This window comes from Cydia splendana, unplaced genomic scaffold (genome assembly GCF_910591565.1).
Source record: "Cydia splendana unplaced genomic scaffold, ilCydSple1.2 scaffold_116_ctg1, whole genome shotgun sequence".
In the NCBI taxonomy this organism is placed as follows: Eukaryota; Metazoa; Arthropoda; class Insecta; order Lepidoptera; family Tortricidae; genus Cydia; species Cydia splendana.
In genome coordinates this window covers 91,159-103,786 of record NW_026946841.1, presented here as the reverse complement: position 1 = coordinate 103,786, position 12,628 = coordinate 91,159, and the positions used below count along the sequence as shown (strand labels likewise).

The following is a 12,628-nucleotide window of genomic DNA, read 5'->3' as shown; positions in this document are numbered from 1 at the left end:
ATTGGAATGGCTGAGTGATTCTGATTGAGTTCCAATGATGTTCCTGGTCCTTTGAGTTTGAGTAGTATGTACCTACATTGTACATATGACGTCAAATTGTAATCTGATTTCAAGTGCCTCCTGCATTTTCATTCAGGCACATTACAACTAAATTGTACCGACTTCCAAGAAACCAATCCGTTACAATTCCTTACGATTGTAACAACAAACAACGATGAGGCAAGAAATTCCATATTAACATCTCTTATGATATGAGTGGTTCTAGTCCTTCAAACGTGGTGAGTGTTAAATTCGAGTTTTTAATTAAACTCAATGGTTCTGATTAAAGCCCAGTGAAAATATGGATCCGCAAAACATACCATTATAATAGCCTGGTTTGTTTGTCTGGAAGATATCAATCTTTTAGCGATAAGACCGCCCGTTGTGCACCATAGTATAAGTGATATGTGTTAAGTTCCTTTACATATTGGTGAGCAATAAAGGCGTTTTACCTTACAATAAAACGCTTATTAAATATGTACTTACCTTATTCGAAGCCTACAAACATAATGAGAGAAGCATTTCCGTTTCCAAATAGTATCAGACATAATTTGACTACATTTTCCGGTATCCCTACCACCCCCTCCACTGCCAGCCTGGCGAGCCAGACATCTTGGATGGAGCTGCTCGTCCCTTGCCTCATTGCGGCTCAGTATGCGCCAGGCAGGACTTATTTTGTAGGCTTCGAATAAGGTAAGTATTTAATAAGCGTTTTATTGTAAGGTAAAACGCCTTTATTAAATCCTGTACCTGTATTCGAAGCCTACAAACATAATGAGACGTGTTTGTTATCGCCTGGCAGTGAAGGTAAAACGCTAATGTGATGACAAGTTAGCTAGAAGGACACTGGTTTGCGAAACCCATTACAATCATTATATACCAATGGGTATATAAAATTGCAAGCTCTAGGTAGTGGTAGGGTGACATAATTTAAACCATTGTGTAATCAATAGAACATTTTTTATTTATTTAATTATTGTAATTTAATAGGCACAAATTACTTTTCACACATAAATAATTTCCTGTGGATATAAATCATAAAGCGTTATGATATGATCATGAACAATTAAACAAATTGCTTAAATTGACAATATTTTCGTCACGTGATGGATGATTTGATTTCATTATTTCTCGACGATAAAACAATCTAAATGTGTCTCTTGAACGCCAATTTCCTTGTTCTAGAATTTTATCTATTGGAAAATTCTCTAACCAATTCTTGGAGGCTACTGCTGCACGAACACTCCCTGGTGTAGCCTTAATGCCGGCGTCACGTAATAAACTCTTTACCCAACCGGCTATTACAGTCCGTGAAGCGGCCTTTGGAGCATTATTTACAGTAAGAAACAGATTTTGACTCTTACAAGCAAGACGTCTTTGTTGTGACAGTTCTATTAGTCGTTTTATCCAAAAAACTGGGTTGACGGCAGAGCACTGTGTGTTACTAAGAAGCTTCCAACCTGACTGTCTATGATCTGCAGAGTCAGTCTTAGACCCGAACCGAGGCCAGAAGGTGATGCAGTCTTCGGATTCAATCATGTGTTCGGGGTCTATTGATAAGAGTGTAAGGTCATGGACCCTTCTACCCGAGCATAATAACAACAAAGTGGCCGTCTGTCTAGCCACATCGAAAAAATTATCGGATTTGATATGCCTAGAAGCCATAAAGGACACTAAATTTGAAACATCCCATATGGGTGGTTTTGGATCTCTAGGCTTTTGCAGGGCTATAGCTTTCAGAACTTGCTTAACAAGTTTGTGCGAACTTAGTGCTTCCGAGCTATTAACGTTACATAGCGACGACACCACTGACTTATGCACTAAAATCGTACTGTATGCAAGGCCCTCTTTTTGAAACAAGTCCGATAAATAGCGGGCTAGCTGTGACCCAGAAGGTGCGGAATAATCGATATTATTTTCTTGAGCCCAGCGGCACCATCTATTCCAAGCAACCGAATATGTTTTTATAGTTGAAGGACGCCAACCCGACAATAGCAAGGACTTTTGATCTCTAGACCAGCTTTCTAAGTCCCTCGACCACCCCCACACTTCCAGACCTCCAGAGTCATTTGATCTACTTTCGGCGGAGGAAGACCGGTGGCGACATCGACTAGCACGTCTTTCAGGTTCCATATCGTGTGTGGGGGGCCCACGGCTCGACTCTTCAGATCCGCGCGCCAAAAGACTCTCTCCCACCTGGGGACTACCATTAGGTACACTCCTTTGGCCTGATTTAGGTGGTGTAGGATTTTGGGTATCAAACATGGGGGTGGAAAGACCCATGCTAGTTTGAAACTCCACGTTAGGCTCAGAGCGTCGCAAAATAGCGCCTGATTGTCGGTCTGATCCAGTGAACAGTACGCCGCTACAACATGCGCCGTCCGGGACGCAAACAGGTCGATTTGAGGAGTTCCCCACTTGCGGAAGATTGGTGACGTGGCTTTTGGTAGCAGATGCCACTCGGGGAGTACCTTGAGCCTTGAAAGGTGGTCGGCTTCGACATTGTATATTCCTGGAAGATGGTAGATACGTAACTGAATGCGAAACATATCCAGAAACTGGTATATCTTGTAGGTTAAGGTCATAAGCATGTCCGACCGAGTACCGCCTTCGTTTCTCAGATATGCTACCACAGTCCGGTTGTCGCTCTGAATTAAAAGTGAAGCGTCGTATAGATCTTGACACTGATTTAGCTGCAGAATTTTGAGAATAGTCAGTAGTTCTTTTTGGTTGCAGTGTAATTTCTTCTCGGCTGCAGTCCAAAGACCCGAGAAGTGCGCATTGTTCAATTTTCCTCCCCATGCGACATCCGATGCGTCGGTTGTCAAATAATGCGTTGGTGGAGGGATCTGCATAGGTGATGTGTTCCGACAATTGGCCTTCCACCAGTCCAATTCGGACAATATTTCGCTGGGGAGCAAAACCCGCTTCTTCGGGTTTTGACACAGAAGCTGGTTGACTCTCTTCTGTATGAGACGAAAGTTTAGGCGACCTCTCGGTACTACGAAGCTTGCAAAGTTCAGCATCCCTGCTAAGGATTGCAGTTCTTTGAGATTTGCAGCCTGTTGGTGAACAAGCTTTGTTATGAACCTCAATATTTTGAGAACTTTCTTTTCGGGAAGACTCTTCTGGTCTGTCCATGGATCCCATATTATACCCAAGTACTCGAGGCGTGTCCTGGGACTTAAGATGGATTTTTCCCAATTGATCTGCCATCCTAGTTCTTGTAGCAGTTGCGTCGCCATGTTTATGTGGATCTGGAGAGTATGTGGATCCTGGTGAGCTATTAAAAAATCGTCCAGATAAACTAGGATTCTCAATCCACGCTCTCTCAGTACTTGAGCGATCCAATTTGTAACTGAAGCGAAAACTTTTGGTGCCGAACTCAAGCCAAATGCGAGACACGTCATCTGCAGCAGCTGGTTTTGGTAAACAAGGCGCAAGAACCTCCGATGACTCTTCACAATCGGGATATGAAAATATGCTTGAGACAGGTCTATCTTTGCAAGCCAGTCCCTGCTTTGTACAAAATCCTGTATTTTGACAACATTTATCAGGCGGAACGATTTGGTTCGGACGTAGAAATTCAGGGCCCGAAGGTTGAAAATGGGCCTCTTGGAGCCATCCCCCTTTTCCACCAGAAACATTGTTGATAAAAAGCTTGGACTCGTGGTGGCTGCCTCCAAGGCGCCCTGATCTTTCAATTCCTGAATCACCGCAGACATTTCCGGCGATGCCTGTGTTGCATAGTTCTCGTTTTGAAGCGGTGCTATGAGAGGCGGTTTTGTTAAAAAGGGTATGCGATAACCCTGAATTATTTTTAAAATGAAAGGCGGTGCTTGTAGATCTTTCCATTTTTTGTAAAAACGTTGGAGCTGTCCTGCTTGGAAGGGCCTCGAGTCAAAAGCGCCTTCGCTTATTAGATTTATCCTTGTACGAAGGGGATGCACTCCGCTTATTGCCACGGGTGTCGCGCCCGTTCCTATTAGGTCGCCAGTTTCGGGGACGATAAGTGGTGTTATCGCGGCGTTGATTTGCCCTCTGATCCCCACCATTGTTTGTTCCTTGCGCAGGACAATGTTGGCAGTTGCTGGGACCTGGTCCCTGCGTGGGATAATGACTGCACATACCCTGCGCGGGTGTGTATTGAGGAGGGCCACGCCTCTTACTTGAATATTGATAGCCTTGCGCAGGCATATTAGCAGCAAAGAACCCCTGCGCGGGGCGATGCACATTTCCACTGCTACCTGCTTGCGCAGCAGGGGCACTGGTGGATGACCTTGGTTTAGGCCAAAAAGCCTTGCGAACGCCTCCAGCCTTCTCGAGTGCGGCTGCGAAAGGTTGAGGATCAAACAGGTTGGTAGCAGCAGGTGGAATTTTCCGTAAATTGGACTTGTCGAGCGGGTCCCGCACTGCCCGCAGTATCAAGTCCCTTCTCTGTTCAACTATATCAGCTCGGTGACCGCACACAAGTTGTAAAGCATCAACGGACACCTTATGAAACTCACCTGTATCGAAAAGTCCTTCTAGTTTTTCTTTGATTGATGCAAACGTCAATTGACTATAGCCCTGTGCCCAGTCAAGGAATTCACGAATATTGTTCTCAATCGTTTCTTTTTGCTTTAACAACGCAAAAGTAAGCGCAGCGTACGATCGCTCTGTATGTGACAATGATTTAGATGTATCATAAGCTAGCACTTCCTCATTGGTTTCTAACTCCACAAAACCGGGAGAATGCGTGTACAGTTTTTGAACATCCAGATAACGCACATCGGTCCACGTTTTATTAGTAAAACGATTTAATTTTTGCAAAGCTTCGAGATAACTATCGGGTGTTTTTGGAATTGCAGGTGCTTTTACGCTAGTTTCTAAATTTATAGAAAACTTTGACTGGGCAGGGGCGTCCGCGGCAACTTGTTGATCGACAACAATATCATTACCAACATTAGCATCGGCCAACACGTCGTCATACAAATCGCCACTAACATCATGATCGATAAAATTTAAATTATCGGCTGGCGGGTAGTTTGGAGTGCTGCTAACAGGACGGCAAAACAATTTACGCAACTCGCTTACCTCCTTTGCCAGTTTTTTCACCTCATTGTTTGAATATTGATTCCGCCTTTTATGACGACGTCTTTTCTTTGCAGACGAATCACTGCTCGAACTTGATGACGAACTCGAGCTTTCCGAATCATTCCTTTGTCTTGATCGATTTCTCACGGGGTCCTTACCTTGACCACTCATTGTTGCTGCAAGCAAATCAAATTAAAACAAAAAGCACAATCTTAAAATTTCGTTAGACCGGAAATGTAACCGTTAAAATTTTACTTTTTAAATATCGAACGGCAATAACCGTTATAGAACACAATAGAACTAAAGATTAAATTAAGAAATTTAATGATACTATACGTTATGAACGGTTTATATTCAAAAAGACTTTGTTCTCTGGGTCAAGACGGGCACGTCTTAGACCACGACCGTTCACGTTGGGAAACAAAACGCTAATGAGGCAAGGGACGAGCAGCTCCATCCAAGATGTCTGGCTCGCCAGGCTGGCAGTGGAGGGGGTGGTAGGGATACCGGAAAATGTAGTCAAATTATGTCTGATACTATTTGGAAACGGAAATGCTTCTCTCATTATGTTTGTAGGCTTCGAATACAGGTACAGGATTTAATAAAGAATATTGTGTTGTTGTAAAAATATTGATCATATAAGTATAAGGCTAATACGTTAAACATGATACATTCGTTTCATGAAAAGATACGCAGTATAAATTGTTGTCATTTCACCACACTTGCGCTCACGACTAGTTTAATCATGGCTGAGCTGATAATTTGTGATGAAGCGGGTATTCTGCAAGCAATGCATCTTCTAGAAAAGCATGCAATCCAGTAATAATTAACTTGGCGTGGAACTTCATAATCACAAAATATTGTTTACCACCAATTTAACGAAATACCGATGTAATAGAATATATACAAAATCGGAGGTCAGACCTAAACTGGTTTGTAAGCAACAACAGTTGGTAAGCCATAAGTAATATCAACTACCCGCATTAAAAATAAACTTTCAATTTGGTACTAAAACTATTCGGCCACACAGAACAATGAATGTGAGATTATGATTCTTATTATTTTAATATTAAGATCTTAACTCATGCAACGTTACAAACAAAATTGCAAAGGCATGGATGCCAAAAAATTCGCATATAATTATTTTAACAGATCTAATCATTTATGCGATTTCATTTATGTCTTACATTTAATTAAATTACGAAAAATGTCATAATCGTCACTTAAGAACCCAATTTAAAAACAAATATAATTAGTAATGTTAAATTGTTGATCAACTGCATAATTTGAATCTTCTAGCTCAGGTGATAAAGTCGCTGTTTGAAAGGATCCATTCTGGTTCACAAATCGACCAGCAAATTTTAATTCAAAATATATTTATATAGACCGTGATTACCTTTCCCTTAACCGTGAATCGTTCAAGACTGTTATTTTTCAAAATGTCGTAAATTTTTATTAGTGCATGATTTTATCAAAGATTGGTCAGGTAACTAAAACTAAACAAGTAAAGCAACTTGTCAACTACATCATCAACATAATAAATATCAAAATGAAACCATGTTCTTGTGAACATAATCATAACATACACCCAAATATAGATTATATATAAACCTCCTGTTCAACTTAAACTTGTTAGGCATGAGCAGGTATGGTAACGGTACCAATCATATGATATTTAAGAGAACAATAAGATTATTCACAACTTTGAGAAAAAATCTAGTTACTTTTATCAAATATTGCCATTGGAGCTTCTTCACCTTTTCTTTGATACATGACATATATATATTTCAGTTCAGGATTATTGCTGATAAGTGTAAATTTCTACTGCTTAGGGCGTTAAAACTTGAGTTGAATGTCCGTTTCGTCACCCACGTTTTTAGACATGTTTAATGAAAAATGTACGTAATGATTGGTTTCAACGTAATGAAATCTGAGACTTAAGCAGTTCCATGGCTCTTGTTGAAGGTTAGTGTTTAAAAACTGATTATAAATACCTCTCTGATAGAATTTATAGTAAACATACCCATATTGTGCTATCTTTTCTGATGTGACAATCTTAGCCACTCTCTCATTCTTATAACATAGAAATGTTGGAATCCTGAGCGTTGCGAGGGTTTCAAGGCACGTGGGTTAAAAACAAACTTTGCTGCCCTGGTGACACAAACATTTTTATCACATCAACCAGTGACAAATACTGACTGTAAAACGTTAAATATATAACATATGCTTTCAAATATTTTTATCATTCAAAACCATCACTTGAAATTCCATTCTACTGCTTAACATGAGGAATCAACTCCAAATTTGCACTCTATAGGACTGATTGATTAACACACTGCTTTCAAAGATTAAAGCGAGCTTTTTAGTATTTTGTATTCCAAGTAGAATTTTTTGAAACAATTTTGTATTTATATAATTTACCAAGGAAATTTTTGTATTTAGATAGGTACCTATTTTTTATAAACTATATATATATTTACTGACATTTGCAATCTCTTGTATATCAAAGAGCAAGAATGTTCAATAAAATGTAGGCACTTAATTGCATATGTGCTCCGGTGAACCACTAACATATTCGCCTGCTTAACGCGTTTTTGCAAGAATATGATTACATAAATATGGGCTTCATTTCATGCCTGAAATAAAACATTAAATTGAACTGAACAAACCAAAAAATGTAACTCTTTAGTTGTACGTGCATATATAAATTGACTTTTCATATGTTACTTTTGATGATGATTACAGTGCATGTGCATAAAATCCCAGCACCTCCACCATGTCGTCAAGCTCACCATACTTGTTAACCTATCGAATGAGATGATGCCTTTACTGATACTGGTTAGCGATATGTATCATACTACATATCTATATGAGGCCTGGACGTTAGTGAGATGACGATTCACTCATTGCTGGTGTCCTACTTTATTACCTGCATATAAAATAAGTTTCACCTGATTATCCACCTGGTTTCTTGAACCTCATAGTCGCCTCCAAACCTCCCCTTATAGCGACCCCATTCCTCACACTAAGTTTACCATAAGTTCATATTAGCCATCAACAATTCCCTCGGATCACTGTTCACTCTGAATACTGATATACGTTAGTCACAATTTACATGAGGCACATCATTAATCTAATAACACCATAAGAAAGCCGTTGAATTGATCCCCAAAGCAAAATTCTCCCTCCGTATATCTGTTCGCACATAACCTCCCTTTCTTACTATCGTTCGGCGTCTACCCTCTTGTCTTGTCCTAAAAAATCACAATAACCTAGAAGCGGTTATTTAACTTAAACATGACTGCGAGCGCCATCTACTCCATGACGCTGGCAACTATTAGCCGGTTCGCATGTTCGCGACAGTCATATGGTACGGTTATTTGGGGCAATTCCACGGATGCAAATCGCGTACTAATACTCCAGAAACGTGCGATACGGTTACTGGCAGGAGTTAAACCCAGGCACCCTTGTAAGGAACTATTTAAGCAAAATCGAATAATGTCGCACTACTCACTATACATATTCGAAGTATTGATGTTCGTTAGAAAAAACTTGCCACTGTTTAAACGTGTTGAGGTCACGGGCAAAATAATCAGATCCACGGGGAGACTCAGAACAGTGCAGTGCCGCGACGCATGGCACTTTCATGCAAAAACCCGCGAGTAATCGGCCCGACATACTACGAGCGTCTACCCGCTGAATTACGAACGGAAACATCTGACGAAACATTTGAACGTCAACTGAGAGTCCTTTTATTGGATAATCCACTTTATTCTGTAAATGAGTATATGACCCTGACCACGGACTAGTCTACTAGGACGAGCAATCGCCATATTGAGTAGCGTGACTTTATATTTAGTTCCCAAAAGTACAGCAGATGTCTCTAGTAGTGTCAAATGTTGCAAATGGTTGCAATAAGTGTGATTCTGTATTAATGTCATCTGACGGGTTTGAATGACAACTATCGTCATGCTCTCGTCTTGCCTCAATGTTGATAATAGATTTCGTGAGATGGCGCTTCGACCATACCCGTACTTGCCCGTACTGAGGGCCTACCGCGAACCACGTTCGACGTGTTGCCCCTCTGTCGCACTTGTAAATTTGTACGTAAGTGCGACAGGGAGGCAACACGTCGAACGTGGTTCGCAGTAGGCCCTCTGAATGCGTTTCGTTTGACGCATATTTTTTGAAGCTGTTTGATATTAAAAAAATATATAAATATATTCATACGGATAATAGCATTAGCGATGTCTTATTAATTTTAATAACTGTAATACATTTTTCTTTCACATAATATTAATGTTACCGACGCGCGGTAACACGATACATTACATTTAAGTATTTTTACCTATTTGTAATATATAGATGGTCAAGCAAATCTTGTCAGTAGAAAAAGGCACGAAATTCAAATTTTCTATGAGACGATATCCCTTCGCGCCTACATTTTTCAAATCTGTCGCCTTTTTCTACTGACAAGATCTGCTTGACCAAGTATATTTGATAATTTTTCGCAAATTAAAGTTCTATTTTTCTACTGACATAATTATTTATTTACACTGGGTACCATGACAACCTCAAATATTATACTCGTAACATAATTATATTAATTATGTAATAAAAAGGTAAGTAATGCTGGATATAGTAACAGTTAACTACCTACAAAAAAGTGATAGATATCTTCGAAAAGTCGAATAGAGTTGGACCAAGGAAAGTTTGCAGCGATTTTGATAGCCCATGCAGTGCAAGTGTTATTTACACGTCATAATTTCATAGAAGTTTGACATTTAAAGGCCTTTGCACACCGGCTTGCGTGTGCGTGACTTGCAAGGCCCCAACGTTGTCTGTTCACTTTGACGGCGCAGCAACTAGTATCTCTTCTCTCTCCTCGCTCTTTTAACAATGCCATTTGTCAAAAAAGGACAACCATACTGTTGACAAGATGAACTACTCAGAATCACGAGTTCTTTCTATCCTAATAGGAGAAAAAAAGTGTCCCAAGGTTTTTTTCCCATTCCGTTACCATTTTTTCATAGACTTTGTATGGCGGTTTCGGAATGGAAAGATCGAAAAATGTATGGAAATCTTTGGACACTTTTTTCTCCTATTAGGATCAAAAGAGCACATGATTCTGAGTAGAAATAACACAAAAAATCCCAATTTTGAAAAAAAAGTGTAGGGGACAACTTTAAATAAAATGGCCCATGTGTGCTCTTTTAGGGATGTGAAAAGTCGATTTTAATCATGTTATATATCGATAAACGCTACACAGTGGAACGAAATAGCTATTAATTGAAGCTTCAATATCTTCGTTAAACATAAACATAATTAAAATGCTAATGGATACTGAATATATTAGAAGACAAACAATAAGAATATAAAACTAAAACTAACTACAATTAAAATAACTAAAACTAAAAATTAAAAATACCTATCAAAATTTGGTGCCCTCGGGAGGGTGCCGAACACGCAGGCAGCGTTCCCGCGCTGGATTGCAATTGAAATTCTCTGCGCGAGAAAGCTGCCCGCGCGGGGGTCGCCCGTTGCCTCCCTCAACTAAAACTAACTACAATTAAAATAACTAAAACTAAAAATTAAAAATACCTATCAAAATTTGGTGCCCTCGGGAGGGTGCCCAACACGCAGACAGCGTTCCCGCGCTGGATTGCAATTGAAATTCTCTGCGCGAGAAAGCTGCCCGCGCGGGGGTCGCCCGTTGCCTCCCTGTGGAGCATCTGTGCGCCTCTGCCCCACGAACCAAGCGTCTCGACGCCAAACGCGACGAAGTCGTATTGGGCGCCGAGACAGCTGTACTTGGCTACCTTTTGACGCTCCCGAGTGTCCGCCGCCGCGCCAGCACGCCTGCTGGTCGATGGGACGTAGGACGCCGCTAGCGTGTCAGCGCAATATATTAGAATATAATAAAATAATTCAATTATTGCGGAACACATATTTTAGTAGGTATTTATGTATTTTAATTAAATATCTGAACTTTCCCTTCGTTCCCTGCTGGGGCGTGACGATAAAATTGTGATCTGATAACCACAATAAAGAATAAAAGCGTTTTTATTCATTTTAGGTATCGTTAAACCTTTGAAGTAAAATTAAAATTGCAAGAAATGTCGATAGTTTATCGTTATGACTTTATCGACATGGCTACAGCAAGGTGGAGTTACATTGTTAATCGTACACTAAACAAAAGTGGTTACAGTGACAGCTCGCTTAGACGTAATCTTTAAGTATATTATATCTATGGTGACGTGCACGTGCGCGTACGCCGCGCACACGCACACGTCATGCAAGCGGTGTGCCGTCTCTCATAAGGATCTGTATACTACAACGCCGAACGCGCACGTGCTCGTCACGCACACGCAGCCGCACAGTGAGGGATTTTCGATCAGTTTTGACCACCTTCGTTTTATATTTTTATTATATGCTTTATAATATTTTACATCCCACTGTAAAACTCCCGTGTGATTATCTTGCTTAGTTTACGTAAAATATTTTTTTTTGTAGATGAGGTCAATGACCTTAAGAAATCATGTTTATCGGTTTATTTCCTAAAGTATTGTCAATGTGGCCGCAAGTTTTATTACTGAGTTTAAGTGAAAGATACTCAATAATTGTACAAAATATCAGCATCTTAATAGTGCCTTTGAATTAAAAGTTATAAGATGCTAAAGTTTTTTAACATTTTTTTTATTTCTCATATATTTTCCAATATTAGCCTTTTATTTTTTATAGAGTGTAATTAAAATAAGGTAAACTATCATCATACATCATCATCATATCAGCCTTTTATCGCCCACTGCTGAGCATAGGCCTCTCTTCGAGTACGCCACTTATCCCGGTCCCGAGCCAATCTCATCCAGAAGTGACCCGCAGTCTTCCGGATGTCATCCACCCAACGAGCCAACGGACGCCAGGCACTCCTTTCGTCTGTAAGCGGCCACCATTCCGTTAACATTTTGGCGCACCTGTCATCACTCTGCCTGGCAACATGTCCCGCCCAGCTCCACTTGAGTTTGGTAATGACGTATCCGACTATAATTCCTAAACTAAAATAGACTATAAACTATAATTCCTCAAAATTTCAAAAGCTAATCTTGCGGGATTTAGGATTTATAACATTTCTAAGTTTTTTTCCGATTTCTATGGAAATAGGGTTGTCAAGTTTGAAGTTAAGAAATAATACTTCAATAGGTATAGTTTTTGACAAAGAAAATTTTGAATTTAACTCTTTATTGAGAATTGTCATAATTCATCATCATTATCATCATCATCCGAATGAATAAGAATTTCTTCTTCTATCTTGCTGCTTTTGACAAAACCATGACATGTTTCGACAGCAATTTGTGTAACGTTCTTCACAGTCGTGTGTGAACTTGATAACAATTTTTTAGAGTTGCGTACCTCAAAAGGAAAAAACGGAACCCTTATAGGATCACTCGTGTGTCTGGCTGGGGTGTGTAATGTTTAATATAATTATAAAAAAACTATCATACATTTGTTATAA

General features: G+C 39.9%; 2 protein-coding genes across 2 annotated transcripts; both read right to left on the bottom strand.

The window, feature by feature from the left end:
- Window positions 1–2,063: 2,063 nt before the first annotated feature.
- On the bottom strand, window positions 2,064–3,764 carry LOC134805460 (uncharacterized). The gene has a single exon (XM_063778763.1). The coding sequence runs from the start codon at window positions 3,762–3,764 to the stop codon at window positions 2,064–2,066; it is 1,701 nt and encodes a 566-aa protein (XP_063634833.1).
- Window positions 3,765–3,939: 175 nt separating this feature from the next.
- LOC134805459 (uncharacterized) lies at window positions 3,940–5,286 on the bottom strand. Its single transcript, XM_063778762.1, has one exon. The coding sequence runs from the start codon at window positions 5,284–5,286 to the stop codon at window positions 3,940–3,942; it is 1,347 nt and encodes a 448-aa protein (XP_063634832.1).
- Between the last annotated feature and the right edge of the window lie 7,342 nt (window positions 5,287–12,628).